Source organism: Leptonychotes weddellii, chromosome 4, assembly GCF_054177405.1.
Source record: "Leptonychotes weddellii isolate Sample4059 chromosome 4, ASM5417740v2, whole genome shotgun sequence".
In the NCBI taxonomy this organism is placed as follows: domain Eukaryota; kingdom Metazoa; phylum Chordata; class Mammalia; order Carnivora; family Phocidae; genus Leptonychotes; species Leptonychotes weddellii.
The window spans coordinates 28,999,973-29,018,247 of NC_138372.1; the positions used below are offsets into that span (position 1 = coordinate 28,999,973).

At 59.9% G+C, this 18,275-nt stretch overlaps 1 protein-coding gene across 2 annotated transcripts in view; it reads left to right on the forward strand.

Moving 5' to 3' along the window:
* The first annotated feature begins 519 nt into the window (after nt 1-519).
* Nucleotides 520-18,275, forward strand: part of KCNQ4 (potassium voltage-gated channel subfamily Q member 4) — a 53,279-nt gene continuing 35,523 nt past the window's right edge. Inside the window, exon 1 of one of the 2 annotated variants that reach the window (XM_006747208.3) lies at nt 520-943. In XM_006747208.3, coding sequence (XP_006747271.3) covers nt 630-943 — 314 coding nt within the window. In that variant the 5' untranslated portion in view covers nt 520-629. Of the gene's footprint in view, nt 944-2,710; nt 3,220-18,275 lie in introns of those variants that run through there. The other variant, XM_081818203.1, reaches the window with a different exon arrangement.

The following is an 18,275-nucleotide window of genomic DNA, read 5'->3' on the forward strand; positions in this document are numbered from 1 at the left end:
TTCCGCAACCCCACGCGAGGCGTCCCACCCCAGCCCGGCCTTCGGGTCCCGGCTGCCCCTCGCAGCAGTGCACGCCACTTGCACGCGGCCAGCCCCCGGGGCCGCCGCCACGCGGTCGGGTCCCGGCACCGACTCGGCGGCCCGCGCGGCGGGTGCGCCCAGCCCCGCCGCCGGCTCCGCGCGCCCCCCTCCGCCTCGCCGCGCCCGCCCGCTCGCTCCCTCCCGATTTGGGAAGGCGGCCGCGGGGCGGGCGGGGGCGGCGGGGGAGGGGCGGGGCGGGGGAGGATGACATGTGAGCGGCGCGCCTGAGGCAGGTGGAAAGGCGAGCGGCATGGAGCGCGTAATAAGAGAGTTGGAGTCGGAAAGAGCCGCCCCAGTCGCCGGGGAAGCGGGCGGTCAGTGCGGGCTCCGGCGGCCCCCAGGCTCCGCGCGCCCGCCCCCGGCCCCCGCGCCGCCCCGGCCCGGCCCCTAGCCCCCCGCCGCCCGCGCCCGCCCCGGGCCACCCCCGCCGGGCCCGGGTCCGAGCCATGCGCCGCTGAGCGCCCCGCGCGCGCCCGCCCCGGACCGTAGCCGGGCCCCGGCGCCCCCACCCCCCCGCCCGCCTCCCCACCCCACGCCCGGCGCCGCCCATGGCCGAGGCCCCCCCGCGCCGCCTCGGCCTGGCCCCCCCGCCCGGGGACGCCCCCCGCGCCGAGCTGGTGGCGCTCACGGCGGTGCAGAGCGAGCGGGGCGAGGCGGGCGGGGGCGGCTCCCCGCGCCGCCTCGGCCTCCTGGGCAGCCCCCTGCCGCCGGGCGCGCCCCTCCCTGGGCCGGGCTCGGGCTCGGGCTCCGCCTGCGGCCAGCGCTCCTCGGCCGCGCACAAGCGCTACCGCCGCCTGCAGAACTGGGTCTACAACGTGCTGGAGCGACCCCGCGGCTGGGCCTTCGTCTACCACGTCTTCATGTGAGTTTGCGACCCCGCGCCCCCTCTCGCGCCCCCGCGCTCCCGCCCGGCGCCGCCCCTGCCTGAGCCTGGGCTCCCCTGGGGCCCGCGGGCCGCCCTGGCTCCGCCCCCTGCCCCCCATTCCCACGGCCGACCCTCCTCTCGGTCACCCTCAGGCCTGAGCCCCATTTCTGGTCCCCCAGCCGGACCTTAACCCTGATCCCCAGGTCCTGACCCCTGCTTGACCTCGCTTCTGACCTCCCCACCTCAACTATTTTCATTCTGATCTCCAACCCCTGCTCCTCTGTCCCAGGTACTCCCCACATCCAGTTTCTTGTCCCCCATCCTCCTGCAGTCCGGAGCCACTACAGTGGGGTCCCCTTTCCTCTTCCCTGCCCCCGTCTTCTTGTGCCCCAGACACAAAGGGGACCCACTGGCCCCCACACAGTTTCTGTTACCATCTCCCCAACTTTGTCGCCACAGTGGGCTCCCGCCTGGGCTCCCCTTGGAGATGGCCCTCTACAGGGATGGCCTCCACCGCAGTCCGGGTTGGCCCCCCATTGTAGGAGCTCGGGGGTCCCTGTGAGCCACCTGAGCCCTGACACTCGTGTGTGCCGTGTGCCTGTCTTCACCCAGCCTTCCCTCCACCCTGCACCGGCCAGTGGCAGCAGCAGCGGGCGGCCCTGCCTGCCCCGGTGGCTGGGCCCGCTAGCCCGCCCAGCCCGCTGGCTGTGGCACCAGGCCTGGCTCCGGGCACCCTGGGGAAAAAGAAAGAGGAGAGCGGTCGGTTTGGAAACACTGACGCTGCGGGCCCCGTCCTCCCCCTTGCCAGGCTCCTGCAACTTTCAAAAACACTGACCCCTCTTGGATGTAAAGAGTGAATTTTGGCAGCCTAGAGCTCAGTCTTGGGGGACGGCCTGGCCCCGCCGGGAACATGAGAGGCCCCACGGATATCAGTTGAAGGGCTGGGCCTGGCACTGGGACGCCCGGAGGTGCCCGAGAAAGACCTCCGGTCCCTGGAAAATGTACCGGTATTAATCCCTTCTTGCTGCCTTCAGAGAGGGCTCTCTGGTCTTGGGGTCTCCTGGGTGGCCCCCTTGCCTGTCCACCTGACTGTCAAGACAGTTTTTCTGCCTGTCTGGCTGTCCCTCTGCCAGAATACCCACCTGTGTGCGAGTTGGCCGGTCCATTTGTCTCCCCCACCTCCTTCACTGTCCAGTGGTCCTTCTGCTTGTCTGTTTCCATCCCGCCTGTGGGACAGGCATCCCTCGGTGTGCCTGTCTGTCCACCTCTCCATCTGCCTGTCCGTCTGTCTCAGTCTTCTACTTGTCTGTTTCTACCTGTCTTTTGGTCCATCTTCCTGCCTGCCTCTGTCCCATCCTCCCTGGGCCCGCAGAATTGCAGAGGTGAAGGGGAGAAAAATGCCGGCCAAAGAGCCCCCTGGCCGCAGGGAGGGCGGAGGAAGAGAACTCTGTCAGCCAGTCGGCTCCTGGGGGTGGCAGCCTTGACCCGGGGCAGAGACTCCAGCTGGGCTAGGCCAGGGGCAGAGGTGAGTTTGTCAGGACACGAAGTCAGACTTAGGGTCGGGGTCAACTGTTAGGAGTAGCCCAACCCCCAGGGCCCATTGAGGGGTCCGGGATGGATATTTTTCGCTGCAGAGAGTTGTGGTGAAGGGTGGCCAAGTTGCCCACATGCGGCCTGGGGTGCCCAAGGAGGCTGAGACACTCCGCAGAGAGCGACTATGCCTTCCATGGGCTCCACGGGAGATGAGTCTTCCAAGGCAAGGCTGGGCCGGGGAAGCCAGTAAGCCTCTGAGGAGGGGGTCTTTCGTCCTGAGGCTTGTCCTCTCAGCCCCCACGGGGGTCACCGGAGGTGAAGGACCCGCCTCACGTCGCCCGGCCGGCCGCTGTCTTCGCCTCCTCTGGAAGGGCCTCGCCTGCCTCTCCAGGAGCTAAATCTGCTGGCGCCTTTGCCCCACATCCTGCCCTTTCCGGATGCCAGGAATGCCCTGGCCAGGGGCAGGCTTGTTCTGACCACTTGTCCCCGGGAGGCCAGGGATGAGGCATCTCAGGAGCTCTGGGGGAGAGGAAATGCGGTGTAAAAACGTCCAGAGGGTTAGGGATCTCAGGGAACTGGTCATCTGTCTTAGAGATCAAATGGAGCGAGGGGTCGGGAGCTCCACGTCTTGGGTGCTGTGTGATCTTGGATTGATCTCTGGGCCTCTCTGAGCTTCTAGAAGTCTCCGCTGTCAAAGTGGGGTAGAAACCCCAACCTTGTGGGCCTCCGTCTCAGGTGAGGTAGTAGGTGGGCAAGAGCTTGGTTTGCTGCAAGGTCCTGAGTGTGAAAGATGGGTGTTATTCCTGGAGCTGGTGGAGGGGGCCAGACAGGAGGCTTCTGCTGTTCTTGAGGCGCTCCAGATGTGGGGTTTCTCAGTCACTCGCTGTAGGGTCTTGGCTGTTCTTGCCAGGAAGTGCTTCCTGCTGTTGCACTCCTAGCCCTCCTGCCGCACTTTCCGTCAAATCTTTCCCACCTCCGCTGCGGTGCTCAGAGGCCGCTCAAGTGCAGGGGTCCCAGTGCGCACAGTTAGCTAGCACCCCCTTCCCAGAGACTCAGGCCCTAGCAGGGGGAGCCCGGCAGAAAAGCCTGGAAGAGGAGGGCTCAGGAAGGAGAGGATTGGGGTGAGCTGAGTCCATTCACCCCAGGGGACGCCAGCCTCACACCTGCCGGCGAGGTCCCTACACAACCTGCACATTTTCTGGCCCCGAAGTGTGGGAGATTGCCCAGAGGACAAGCCCGGATCCCGCCTCTCCTGCCCGTGCAGCTGTGGTCTCTGGGAATTGGGAACTGCTGACTCCCGTCTTCTCTTTATTGAGGTCCAGAATGAGGGATTGCGGGCCCCTCTCCGAGCTCTCTCACCTCCCTGTAGGCCCCTGGTCCTGTCACCAAACCCCAGTCCCTCCTCGGCATCCCAGTCTTTGATTAAGCCCTCAACCCTTCACTCGCCCTGCTCTCTGAATTTTGAGAGATACCACATCACTGCCCATCCTGCTTTTTGAGTCTTCGCCGGGGATGGGGGAGGTGGGGTGGGGGGAGGAGAATGCTTACCTCCTCGCTGCACCCTCTCAAAGCTCCCCCTGCCCCCAGCCTCCCTTTTAAAGTTAGAGGGCTGGAAGGGGCTGATACAGGGCAAGGTCATTACCCCCCATTTTCCCCCGTGCCACTGTGAGACTCTGGCTGCTCCCAGCCCCCAGCTGCCCAGCACTTTCTCTCTGTGAAGGTTTACACTCTGTAAACATCCTCCTCAGCCTTGTCCCTGGGGTCAGAAGCTGTGGGAATGGGGAGGGGAGGAGGGTGGCGGCAGCTCCTGGAGCCCTCAGACTCCTCTAACCCTGGAGTCTTCCAAGCTCCCACCCTGACCATCTGAGAAAGACCACTGCCTGGGATGGAAATCAGCCCAGCAAAGGGGGCCCAGAGCCCTCGGGCGTCCCCACTCGGCGGGTCCTCACATTTGAACGGCCCATTTTGCTTCTAAGAAAACTCAGGCTCTGGGGACCCAAGTCACACAGTGAATCAGAAGCAGATGCGGAACCAGACCCCAAGACTCCTGACTCCCTATCGAGGACGTCCCTCCCGCTTCCTGCAGCTGCCTGGGCGGGGGTGGGGGGTGGGGGGGTGGGGGCTCCTGCAGTTGGAACAGAAGTTTCTGATCGTGCATGGAACAGCAGCTGTGCGCCAGGCACCGTGCTAAGTGCGCTCCGTCAACCACCTCCTCCAGGCGGGGGCTGCTGTCCTCCTCATTTGACAGTTGGGGAGACTGAGGCTCAGGAGAGGTCTCGGAGGAGCCTCCTGAGAGCTAGGTCTGACTGAGAGCTGCCTTTCTCCTGCCTCTCGGCTTCAGCCAGCACCCCAGTGCCAGGACCCGCAGGAGCGGTGCTCCTGTGTCACCTTCTCTGTGCCCATCACCCGGCACCCAGCACCCAGGCAGCAGGGGGTGGGCAGGGAGCAAGAGTTTGTGTGAATGGACGGCAACTGCCCAGCCTCATCCAAAGTGGTCATACTTGGGTTGTACTTGGCTTTGCACACACACACACGTCCCTGCCGCACACCCGACTGTCTCATGCACACACTCACTGCAACTTTGACACACGCGGCCATGGGTGAGACAGATGCACCTGCAGCATACAGCCAATGAAAGAAATCTAATACAGAGCTGCCCGCCACCTTCTCACTGACTTCATAGACACACACCTGGGCCTGCAGCCCCAGCCCAGACCCCTAGGACAGAAGAGAGTTGACCCCGTCCCTAAGTTTCTTCCCTCCACCTGTGTGGAGGCCCCCTGCACCAGCAGCACCGGGCTGCCCTTACAGGCCTCTGTTCACCTGTGTGTCCACCTGGGAGGGCAGCTTCAGAGCCACGTGGGAGCAGGGTACCTGGCCTCCTAGAATTCGGCTGGCCTTTGCTTTCCCTGAAGGGGCCCCCTGGGACCCTTCTGCCAGGCCTGCAGCGTGCTGCTGGGTCTACTGAGGCATGGAAAGGGGCAGATACCCATCCCAGGTCACACCTGGCAGATCGGTGGTCAACTGTGCCAGGAACCCAGGCCCTCTGCCTCCCAGATCAGGACTTTAGATCTGTTCCTTGCCCCAGCAGATGGTGGAGGCTGATGCCCCAAGAACTTGGCCTTATGATGGGGAAGGTCTTGGAGTGTGACCCAGATTTTTGGTGCTGCTGTTTTTCAGTTCTCATTCTTTTGTTTGGCCTGTACTGTGAGGAGGGGGCGAATGGAGAGACCATCCTGCCAGCTTTCTATCCCTTCTTCTCTTCCTCTCCCTGCCCCTTAGGCCCCTTTGCGTCCTCCTGCCCGAGTTCTCCTTTGGGGTCACTGGAGCAGGTTAGACTTCTCACTGCTACCCCACCCCAACTCCATAGTACGTTCATTCCTTCCGTTGAGAAAGCCCTGCTGAATGTCTGACTTTAGTCCCTACTGCTGCGGAAACCTGTATTCTCTAAATGTTGGAGCCAGGAGTGTTTCAAGAGGTGATTATTCTTGGGCTGATGGCAGCACTTTGAGTGGGTGATTAATTTAAGGTTCTCTGAGCCAGTCAAGGGAGCTGAAACCTCCTGGGGAGCAGGAGAAAGGAAGGCTCTGCGGAGCGGCCAGGGCCCTGCCCCTGCCCCCCAAGGAGGCCGCGCAGGGAGCTTCCTGGACTTGGAGCAGCTCATCGCCCTTCCTCCCCGACACCGCACCCACGGGGGTCTTTGCGCAGGGCTGACCCTCCTGCGGGCTAGGGTCCCAGCAGGGAATTCGGGGGCAGCCCCTCCCTAACGCCCCAAGTGTGGGAGTTGTGGGGCTGGGGTGGAGAAAGAGGGGGGCACTTGTCATCTCTCCAGAGGCTGCCCCACAGCGGGTTAAGAGCATGAGCTCGGAGTTGACAGATTTGGGATCGCTTGTGGTTCCACCCTAAGCAGTTACGTGTCCTTGGGCAAGTTACTTAACCTCTCTGAGCTTCGATTTTGTCATCTGAAAGCCGGGATAGTCGGGGCCGACTGGGTTAAAGTGTGGGCGCTGTGCTGGGCACGGGCGGTAGCCACCGGCCACCGGGTTATTCTATCGCTGTCACTTTCACTGTTCTTCTGCCTGGGAGGGTCCCATCGTGGGCTGGCCGAGCGCAGAGTCCAGGGTGACTGCACGGGGGGCGGGGCTGGAGCTCTCTGCGGGGTCCTGCCTTGCAGTCCCTCATCTAGCCCCCACAGCCATTAGGGAAGGCAGGCCCTGCGTCATCCTCAGTTCACAGGAGGCTGGTGAGGGGACACCACCCACTTGCGCAAGGCCACACAGCTAGTGAACGGTGGCTCCAGAACTCCAACCTGTACCAGGCCTGGGGGGCAGAGAGAGAGGCAGACCAGGCCTGCGCCCGGCCTAGGACTCCAGGGCCCACTGAGGGGCTGCTGAGCCTGCCCGGCCACTGGCCTCTCCGGCGTCCTCTCCCAGGCCCTGGCAGAGAGGTCTGGGGGTGGGTGTGAACGTGTCTGTGTTGGGGGTGGGGGCGGAGGATGTACGGGGCCGCGTCACTGTATGGCCGAGGTGTGGGCCTCACGGTCAAACCTGCACGTAGCCTGGCCCCAGGGAGATGGAAGTAGAGCCACGGTGCTCAGGGACCCTTGGGAGAGGAGGCGATGCCCCACTCTCTCCTGAGCATATCATCCTGGGGAATGGGGACAGGGGATCCCAAAGGAGATTCAGAGATCTCAACACTTGCTGGGAAGGTACCCACCCACACTCCTCCCCAATCCCAGAGCCTCATCCCGCTGCCCCCCCGTATGATGGGGCTAAACAGGAACGTGGACCATCCAAGGCTGCTGGGCACAGAGTGACTCTGGAGGAACAGAAGGAGCCACTGTACAGACCTTGAATTTTGCAGGAAGGGTGGGGGGGCAGGGGAATCTCCAGCACCTTCTCTCTGGGCCCTTCAGAGGACTCAGAGCACTTAGAAGGGCACTCGGGAGGCTGCCTGCCCCTCAGCTGGGGCTCTGATGGGGGCTAGTGAGAAGGTGCTGGTCAGACCTCTGGGGCCCCCATAAAGTGCCCCCAGGACTCCAGGCTTTCTGGGCAACTCTGTCCCTAGGGCAGGATCTGTGTGCCCTGGGGGTTGGCACCTGTGGGGGGAGGTGAGGAAGGAACGGGAGGGGCAGCCCCAGGCAGCAGACTAATTGGGCTGGGAATCCGTGGGCAGTGCCTGAGGGAGGGAGGTAAAGAGAGCAGGGAGCTCAGCAATTCCTTCCCTCTTCCTTCCTTCTTGGAGATTGGGGAACAGTGGGTGGAGTGGGGTCTCTGGCCTAGGGGCCCTCCTCAATCTCTTCAGGGAAATCTGGGCGGGGGGGTGGGGGAGGCACTTTCTCCTGAGACTGCTCGGACATCTAGGCCAGGCAGGTGGGAAAGGGGGAAAGCTTGCTGGAGGTAAATGGAGCATGATTCCCACTGAAGCATAAGGGATGGAGGTCAGACAGTAGGAAGGACTGCCCAATAACCAGGAGGTAGAGTGAAATTCCCTGGGGTACCCTTCCCAAAACTTTCGGACCCATGTCTAGCTGGCCCGGACAAGATTTACTCTGCTAATTATCCCTGTCAAGCAAGTAGCACCCCTCCTTCACAGGGTGAGGATGGAGAGTAGATAGAACCTGCTCCCTCTGAGCCGAGCTCTGGGGGGTGGGGGAGAGGGGTCAGAGCAGGTGCCCTTCGGCTTTGGGGGGGAGTGGTCACAGGCTGCCTCTCTGCCACCCTTCCTTCCCTGCAACGCCTCCCTGGGAGCCTCAGGCCTCCCCAGGTCACCGTCTTTGGGTTTATTTTTTGCTGGGCTCGGCTGTCCCCTGGGAGGGGAGGGGGCAGGGAGCAAAGGAGGGGGGAAGGAAGAGCTTGGTCAGCACAATTCCGGGCGCCTCTGCTCCTGCCCTCCTTGGCCCGGCTGCCACCCTCTTCCAGAGGGACCAGTCCCTGGGCATAATGGAGACCCAGACTCCTGTGGGATCTCCTCTCCTGGGGCAGAAATAGGCCTTCTCATCTTGTCCTGCTGCAGAGCATCAGAACCAGAAAGGGCTCGGAGCTCAAGCAGAGCTGTGGCTTCTTAGCACACATGGGGAAACTGAGGCCAGGAGAAAGGACCTGATTGCCCGAGGACACAGTGCACACAGGCCCCCTCAGGAGATGGGGGTTGTGCTGGAGTGGCCCGGGACCGAGGGATGTCTCCCTCAGAATTCCACCCGAGTTCACTCACTCGTCTAATTTCCCCACTTCCGGGGCCTGCTGGCAGTCTGGTGGGGGGACAGAGGACGGGAGGAAAGGGGGCCCCAGGGCCCAGGAGCGGGAGGGAGGTGCAGCCTGGGGGTGCGCTGAAGGCCGCACCAGGCTGTCGGCCCTCTCCCCACTGCCCTTTATTCTCCTTGCTGTAAGAAATAAATCAGCCCTGTTTTACAGAGAGGGGAATGAAGGCCCCAAGTCAACATGGCTGATATGGGGTAGAGGTAGGATTCAAACCCAGGCCGGGGTTCCCGGGGATGCTGCCCTGCTGCCCCTGAGGCTCTAAGCCCATTGGGCCTTCCCTTGACTCTCCTCAATCGGCCTCTCTGGCTCTTCTCTCTCTGCCCGTTGAATGTTGGGGTTCTTTGGGGCTCTGTCCTGTGTCCTCCTCACTGTACAGAGTTTTTGTGTGGGTGGGGAGCGCCCTCATGTACTCTTGTGACACTGGGGGTCCTCTCTGGGGTGAAAGCCTGGCCCTCTGCAGTTTCATCCCCTGCAGCTTCCTGTGGACACGTTGCCCCCTCATCCTGTGGGCACCTCAAACTCAGCCTCTCCCTCTGATCTACGCTTCCCCAGTCCCCCCGACAGTGACTCCCTTACCCCTCACTGCCCAAGTCAGGAATCCCCTCCCTCAAGCATTTTTAAGATTTTATTTATTTATTTGAGAGAGAGAGAGAGACAGAGATAGCAAGAGAGCACAAGCAGGGAGGAGAGGGAGAAGCAGGCTCCCTGCTGAGTAGCCGGATGCGGGGCTCGATCCCAGGACCCTGGGATCATGACCTGAGCGGAAGGCAGACGCTTAACCAACTGAGCCACCCCGGCGTCCCTCAAGCATCCTTTGTTGCTCACCTAAGAAGCAACTTGTAGTGTCCCCAAAATGTGCTGTTTAATGCTCTTTGTGCTTTTCTTTTGGCCTGAAACTCCCTCCCCCGGCCTATCCATCATCTAGTGAACTCCTCTTCATCCTTCACTTCTCAGCTGGAGCACCACCTCTTCTTGGAATCACTCCCCGCTCCACCCCAGGCTCAATGGGGGACCCTTCCCCGGAGCCCGGCTCACCCAGCCCTGTGCGTTCTTCTGCATCGGATTGTGAGGTCTGGGAGGTGGGAGTTGAGCACGGTGCTTGGCATGTGGTTGGTGATTTGTAAATGTTTGCCGAGCCGGGGACTGAAGGTGGCATTGAGGCCGGTTATAAGGACGAGAAGCATTGTGCCAACTAGAGGGAAACTGGAGAAAGGACCCCAGGTTCTCTGTGTGCAGGCACTGAGCCGGAAGCTGGTGTGATTTTTATCCCAAGTGCACGCCACTTGGAGGCAACAATGGGAGCAAAGGCTTTGAGGTGGAACTCCCTTCCTCTGTCTACCCTGTCCTGGATCATCAAGTGATGGAGGTGGGCTTTGCCCCGTGGGCAATGGGGAGTCACAGGCAGTGACGAGACAGGGAGGCACCCCTGGCTGGGAGCCACGGCTTGCCTGATTTCTTCCCAGGAGCTGGCGTTTTGCAAATACTATTATGTTCCCATTTTGCAGGTAGGAAAGTGAGGCTCAGAGAGGGGAAAATAACATGCACCCGATTACACTGCTTGTCCATGGTGGAGTCAGGATTCGAATCCATGCCTGTGTGACTCCCAAGCCCAAGCTCCGAGTGCCTCTCAGATATGTCAGCCGACCCATGCGGTTCTCAGTGGCCTAAGGCAAAATCCAGGGAAATAAGGACAATGTGGTGATTTTTTCATAAGGCTAAATTTATTCCATTTAAAGGACTTTTAGTCTGAGATTATGTCCTTTCTTTTATGAAATGATGGGGCTGGGAATTTTTTTTTTCAAATGTCCTTACTTGGCAAAATAAAAAGTTGACAACCAGTCCCCAAGTGTTTTTTGGAAATTTCACCAGTGCGTGAAATCCTTGAGTCTGGGCGCCTTCCTGCCTCATCCCTCCTGGGCCGGAGGGCCACAAGCGTCCGGGTGGGGATGGAAGGATTGGGGGGATGGAGGAGCGCTCAGCCTTGTTACCTACGCCGCCTGGGCCTCCGGCGCTGTCAGCCCCGGAGAGCGGAGAGGGGTGAGGACCAGCCCAGGGCTCTAGCCAAGACTGGCCCCGGGGTCGGTGCGCACAGGGTCAGCCGGAATCAGGGCTCACCCCTCAGTTAAAGGAGCACTGGAGCAGGAGTCAGCCGCTGGGGTTCAACTGCCACCTGTGCTTCCAGGCAGGGGCTCAATGTCTCCTAGGCACCAGCTTCTTTCCACGTGGAATGATCACTTCCTGCTCAAGTACCTCGGAAACCACAAACGCCCGTGAAGCACAGAGGGCTTGTTGTACCTTTCATGGGCTTATCTCCCTCTTTTCTGGGGCCCGGGGCCGCAGGACCACGGTGCACTTAGCAGGAGCCAGGATCCGAGTTTGAACCCCGTGTGTCATACGCTAAGAACATCCCTAGTCTAACCTATACCGGGATTGTGCCAAATGTTTTCCATATCCCACTTCATTTAATCCATCCAAGAGCCCCAGGAGGTGGGCACTGTTATTACCCCGTCACACAGAAGAGGACGTTGACGCGGGAGGGTTAAGCATGTGGTTTTGTCACACCCCCAGTAGGTGCTGAGTGCCCAGGAGGGTGGCAGTTTAAGGCTGAGTGTGCAAGGACTCTGGTGTGAGCCGGTCTTCGGGGTTGCAGTCAGTGTGTGTGGCGGGGGGACACTCATGTGGTATGTGGGGATGTGGGTTGGGGCGGGAAGGCCACCTTCCTGCTGGTGGCCTCCAGCGGTCACTCCCCCCACTCCCCGGTGCCTCAGTCTCCCTCTCCTGCTGGGGCTCTCGATAATAAGAGGGACACTAAGAGCAAATGTTTTTTAAAGATTTTATTTATTTATTTCACAGAGAGAGACAGTGAGAGAGGGAACACAAGAAGGGGTAGTGGGAGACGGAGAAGCAGGCTTCCCGCTGAGCAGGGAGCCCGATGCGGGGCTTGATCCCAGAACCCTAGGATCATGACCTGAGCTGAAGGCAGACGCTGAACAACTGAGCCACCCAGGCGCCCCAGCAAATGTTTTTTAATGAGCACTGACCTGGCACCAGCAAAGGTTTCCTATCTGCAAAATGGGAACATAATAGTATTTGCAATAGTATTTGCCGCTCTAAGAACTCACCGTGGCTCCTGGCCCCTTTTCCTCTCAACACCCGGATGAGGTGGGGGCTGTGGTTATGCCCATCTCCCAGCTAAGGCGGCTGAGGCACAGAGAGATTGAGAAACTTGCCTGGGTGTAGGTAGGAGGGCCAGGATTCAAAGCCCCGAAGTCCAGTGCTAGGGGTATGTCCTGGCCCACCGTATTACGCCGAACTGGCCCCCGTGGGCCTGTGGCCGATATGAGGACCAGTTGAGCCTTAAAATTCATGCTTCTGTCCTCCACCCCAGTTCTGCACTGGGAACTCACTCTCTCATTGGGAAGCCTTCACCGGCAGTCCCTTGGGGCTAGCCACTATCCCAGATGTTGGAGACAGAGCAGTGAATCAGACCCTCCCTCGGTCCCTAGGGAGATGGGCCAGGGGCTGGCAACTGTCTGGGCGGGTGCGGAGTCCCGTAGGAGCCCAGCACAGAGGGGCCAAACCCAGCCCCAAAGTGGGCATGGCTAGGAAGGCTTCCTGGAGGAAGAGGTTTAAGTTGAGACCTGCAACATGAATAGGAGTAGGAGTCAACCAGGCAAAAAGGAGCATGGAACAGCATTCAAGACAGAGGGACTAGCATGGGCAAAGCCCAGAGGTGACGCTAAACATGGCATGTTGCAAAGATGTCCAAGAGGTCAGGAGAGTGGGAGCCTGGAGGGGGCAGGAGGTATGCAGAGAAGAGGCTGGGACATGAGCTGAGGATGCCAGGCTGAGGAGCAGTGACTTCTCGGAGGAGACGGAGTCCAGGAAGGAACTGAAGACAGGAATGCCCTGGGCAGATTGGTATTTTAGAAACATCTTCCTGGATCTCACAAGGAGGATGGTAAGGGGGAAAACTCTGGCAGGGAGCCACGGGGATGCCCTCCACTTGGCCTCCTTTCCCCTCTGCCTTCCCCTTCATGGCCCAGCCCCCTGAGCGGCTCCTCTGGAGCTGCCCACTAACCCTGCCAAGGCCTGGCTGGACCTGGCCTGAAGCCCTAGGACTTTGCCTGTAGGACTTTGAGCTGCTTATGCAAAGGTTGGCCTGTTGGCCTGGGGGTAGTTGTGTGTGGCTGAGCTGAGGGCGCCCTTGGAAGCAGAGGGTATGGGTGCAGGCCCTGAGGCTGTGGGCAAGGAGCTTGGGGATACGGGCTTAGGCTCTATGGGGGTCCCCAGAACAGCAACCTTAGGACAGGCTCATGAGAGCCCCCAAGGATTTGGCCCAGCTAGTGGTGCGGTGCCCTTGAGAAAGGGGCTGAACCTAGGTGGCTTGGCCTGCCCCACCTCTTTGTCCCCTCCCTGTCTTGCAGCTCAACAGAAAGCAGAAATCACTGGTCTTACCCTCTCTCCTTATTCTACTGATGGGGAAACTGAGGCCCAGAACAGGGCATGGACTAAACTTAGGTCAGTGGCAGAGCCCAGACTGGAGCCCAGCTTAGCTCAAGAGTTTCAGTTGTCCCCAAGACAGATAAATAACTGAAAAGCTTTCCTCAGAGCTCACGTGGGCTCAGGTTCCCTCTGGGTGGTCTTGGGCAGGCCCCATCACATCCCTGAGCCTGAGCCTCTGGATCCAAAATGCTACCTTGTCTTGAGAAGGATGCCCCCTCTCCCACTGGATGGTCCACAAAGCACTTGGAGCCATGCCAGCCCACTGTGGGGCTTAATTAATGTTTGCTCACTGCATCCCACTCAGTTCTTAACAACCCTGGAGGAAGATATTGTTACGCTATATTACACTGAAGCTCAGAAAGGAGAAGTGACTTGCCCAAGGTCATTCAGCTAGGAAGTGCCTCATATGAGCCTAGAGCTCGGGTGTCCAGGCACCTAAGGCCCCTGATAGACACAGCCCCGATTTTGAGGCTCTGCTCTCAGTGAATATCAGCTTAGTGTCTCAAGCAAGACCCATCAATCAGTTGGGCAGTGTGTGTGTGGGGCGGGGGGGGGGTGGTAGGCTGGGCTGGCCCGCAGGCTGGAACTCAGCTCCTATCAACCCCTGTGCCTCCATGCTTGAGCAGACCGCAGCTGCTGTCCCCCCATGGGGAAAGGGACCCCCTTGCCATCCTGCACTGAGAGTTTTTACTAGGGAAAGGAGCTGGCTGCAGCATGACCAACAGGGCACCTGCCTGTCCTGCCCACGCTGGGGTCTGGCCATCTAATGCCCTGCACATGACAGGCATGGGATGGGCACTGGGCTGGGAAGACGGATTTGCACTCTCCTAATCTGGGGTCTGCTGCCCTACTCTGTCTTGGCCAGGGCCGTGGGAGAGGTTTGTCTCTGCCTCCCCTGCCCAGTGGCCCCAGCTCAGATCCCTGGCACATACCCAGCTCCTCTGCTTGGGGCCTTCCTCTGCCATACTCATGCTCCTCACCCTCCCACGATTTGAGCAGAGTTGAGACTTATGGGGGCAAATTCTGGGGCATTTGGGGCTAATGGAGACACCATGTTGTGCAGCATTTGGGGCTGAAGGGTGGGGGCAATGTCAGGGGGGGTTTAGGGCCCATGTTGGGCAAAGTTAGGGGGAGGACCTCATGGGGGTGCAGAGCTGGAGTATTTGGGGCTAATCCTGGGCCACCCCTTCCTGGAGAAATTTGGCTACAAGTCAGGGAGGCAAATGTGTGGGCTATGCCCCCCCTCGCTGGGCAGTAAACACAGCCGTAGCCCAGGAGACAGGCCCAAACATCCCGGCCCCCCACGGTTATTTATACCAGGACTCCCTCTCCTTCTCAGGCCTGGTCTGGCCTCTCAGTTCACGCCTGAGCTGGGCAACCTGAGTGGAGGGTCCAGGCTGCGGTCAGGGCAGGGGGCCTCAGCAGCCGGCCTGCTCAAACCCCACCAGGGACTGGGCACTCTTTCCTCCCAACAGCCTTTCCATTGCAGGCACTGGATCTTGCAGATCAGAAAAGTGCTCATGGAGGCCAAGGCCTGGGCAGGAGGCAGGAGCCTTGGATTTGCTCTAACCTCCTACATGACTGTGGTCACTGGCCCCCCATAGCCTTAGCTACCTCTGTGTTCAGTAGGAGGGGAGGGGCGAGATTAGTGCTTTGCAAACTGTTTTACGCAGTAGATCTGGTTCTTTAGATGAAATGTGACGCAGGAGCACAATATGTAAAACATATCAAAGGGACATCTCTCCAGGTGGATTCAAGGGTAGGGGCCCAGAATCCTGCCCACTCAGCCTGTAAGGCTCTGCATACCACCAGCTTAGAGTCTTACACAGCCCTGCTTATTCTAGAACAATTCCAGGTAACCCTGCAGTTCCCGGCCCCCAGATCCCTGTGCCTGCCTCCAGGGTTTGTATAGGCCTCTTTCCTGGCTCCTCATTCCAAGCGCCAAGGTATGTGAGCACTTCTAGAACCAAGGGCAGCTGTCTGCAGCCAGTGGAGATGGAGCGTGGAAGAGCAGGCGAGGGCACCCACAGGAGTGTACCTCACGCCACTCCTGGTGAGGGATGAGCCCAGTGCGGGAAGAGAAGAGGCCACAACGTGGGCTGGGGGCTGGAGGGTCGCAACCCTTCCTGCCGGATTCCAGCATGGAACTCCAAAGAGTCCAAGATCTTAAATTCAAACCTGGCCTTCCAGATTGTTACGAAGGTGTATGTGTCAGGAAGGGTGGAACATATTTTAGCTAACAACTTGTTAGCTTGATTTAAATTTTTCAATATTTAGACTAATAGTCTGTGGGTCCCCATCTGGACACTTTCCCCAGTGCTGCCAGTGTTTGGGGTGGGCTCACAATGGTCCTCACTCCACCTACCCACCTCTGCAGCCACCCTAAGATGCCCTTACCCAGAGCCCTGAGGCTTCATAGAACAGTGGGAAAGTCCTGACTCACTGATGCTCAAGGCCCTGGGGACCTGGGTCTTCCTGTTCCCTCCCAGATACTGTCTGAGCATCTAATCGGCCAGCCTGGGGGATGTGGGGAAGTCACAAGTGGCCTTGCCCTTGGTGGATGGATCCTAATGAGGTGGTGGTGGGTGGGGGATGGACAGAGGCAGGAACAGCCTCAGCACAAGGGAGTCCAGGGGTACCCAGAAGGGCCAGGAATCCCAAGGGGCTGGGGGAGCACAGCTTCCCGAAGCAGAGCAGGGATTCTTGGGGAGGAAGGGGGTCCATCCCAAGGAGGGGAGAGAGCACAAAAGTCACCAGGGTAGAAATGTACAGCGTATGGAGGGGTGGAGTGTGGCTGATGCTTGTGTGTTTACAGCCTCAAACTCTGGGTTGAGGAGCTCGGATTTTAGATGGTACATAGTAAGGAGCCATTATAGGATTGTAAATGGGGTGGGAGCACTCAGACAGCAGGAGGTAAGTGGACTAGGGTTGGGGTGGGGATGGAGCTAGGATCATGGCAGTCAGTGAAGAAGTGGCTGGAGGGAGGGGGAAAGGGATTAGTCCCTGGATGGACAGGAGTGGGAAGTGGGAGGCTAGGAAGTAAGAGCTGATCTCCACTCTGCTTTCTGGAATCTCTTCCTCTATCTTCTCCTCCTGCTTTCTGTCTCCTCCCCCCATTCTATGGCCCTGTGTCTCCACGCTGGGGAGAAGGGCACCTCACCCCAAACCCACCTCCCTATGGAAGACCACCTCACACCGGTGGCGAGTGGGAGGCTACAGTTGTATAAGAGGGGACCTGTTTGTTCATTCATTCACTTATTCACTCAACAAATATTTATTGATGACCTATAATGCACCAAGCCCTGTTCTAGGTGTGGGAGAGATAGTGGTGAACAGGATAGAAGGTCGCGCATTCATGGAGCTGACATTACGGGGGCCTGGGGGGACCAGAAACTGTACCTTTCCCTGGTGTCCACCCTCTGGCTCACTGGTCCATGCTCTTGCCTGCCTGAGAGAGGGGACTTTCTCCATTACCCACTCATTTGTTCCAGCTGCCCTAGGATCAGCACCCAGGTCTGAGAACACTGATGAGGGGGGTCCAGTGCCCAGGGCCCTGACCCCAGGGACCATTCATCTCTGTACGATGAGTCCAGGCCTGAGGGTCAGATCTGGGCTCAGGCCCTGGTTCTTTTCACTTACAAATGACGTGGAGCCCCTTATGAGGGACCTTCCTGGCCTCAGTTTCTTTATCTGTTAAGTGGAGCTTTGGGGGAGGCCCTGAGGAGATGAGGGGAGGAAAAGACCAGTCAATTCCAGTATTCTCCACTGGTGGACAGGAAGGGGAAAGGGTGCCAAGGACTCAATATCATCATCATTATCAACGGAGATAATAATGGCTGCTATCTACTGTGTTCGCTGTCGGCCAACGGCAGGCATCTTCTCATTTCATTTATTCCTCACAACCAGCCCTGGATCTTCCCTCCCCATTTCCCAGATGAGGAAACTGAGTCTCTCTAAGCTGAAATGACTTGCTTGAGGCCACACACAAACCTAGCTGACTCTGGGAGCCCTTAAGGACAGTGCTATGAGGGTGCTGCCTGGCACCCTCCTGGGCACTCAGCCTCGAGAGTAGTAACCCAGCCCTGGTGCCCCCGCTTCCTCCGCCAGCGCCCTTGGGGACTGGCACCACCCAGAGCCTGGGCACTGGGTCCTGAGACACTGCAGTGGCCAGGACAGCACGAGGGGCTGGATCAGGCCAAGACCCGACTTAGGGGCCTTGGCACCTCTGTGCCCTGGGGCGCTCAGTGCCCACACGTCGCTTTGGTGGGTGGGCGAGCCCCGGGCAGTCAGGGTGTCGCGCCCCCCACTCCGCCCCCGTCCTCGGGGACGCGGCGGCACCTTCACACTTTCCGCTTGGCCCGCTGCTCGCCTTTCAGGCCGCCGCGTTTTCAATTGTTAATTTGGAAACGGAAAAAGAAGCCGGCGGGGCGGGGGAGGCCGCAAGGAGGTAACCGGAGCCGCAGCGCCGCCCCCGCCCCTCCCGCGCGCGGTGCCGGGTGTCGGCGAAGCTCCGCCCCTCCCGGGGAGGACTCAGAGCCCCGCCCACCTTGGTGTCCCGCCCCTTCCAGTAAGCCCCCCGCTACGCCGAGGAGGCGGGGCCGACCTTGCGGACCCCGGAGCGCCGAACGGCTGTGCGTTGGCAGCAGAGGAAGGGGCCCCTGCAGGGGAAGCGAGTAGCGGGCCGTGCGGAGGGAGGAGTCCCCCCCGGGGCCCTCCTCCCAAGGGCCCTCTTCCCAGGAGCCCCTCCCTCTCCCGAAGAGTCCCGCCAGGAGTCAGCCTCCTCTGTGTCCCTAAGTGAACCCAAGCCTTTCTGCAACCCCTCAGCGCGGGGTTCATCTGGGCCAGACCCCTGCCTCCGGAGTGCTGCACCAGGGATCCTTGGCTCCATTAGACAGACGAAGAAACTGAGTCCCAGCGTGGGCCAGCTCACTTGCTCAAGGTCCCACAAGACAAAGTCCCACAAGACAAGGTCCCCCGAATTCTTGAGGCTGGCAGAGATCAGGGTCAGAGCTGAATTGAAGCCCTCTTCC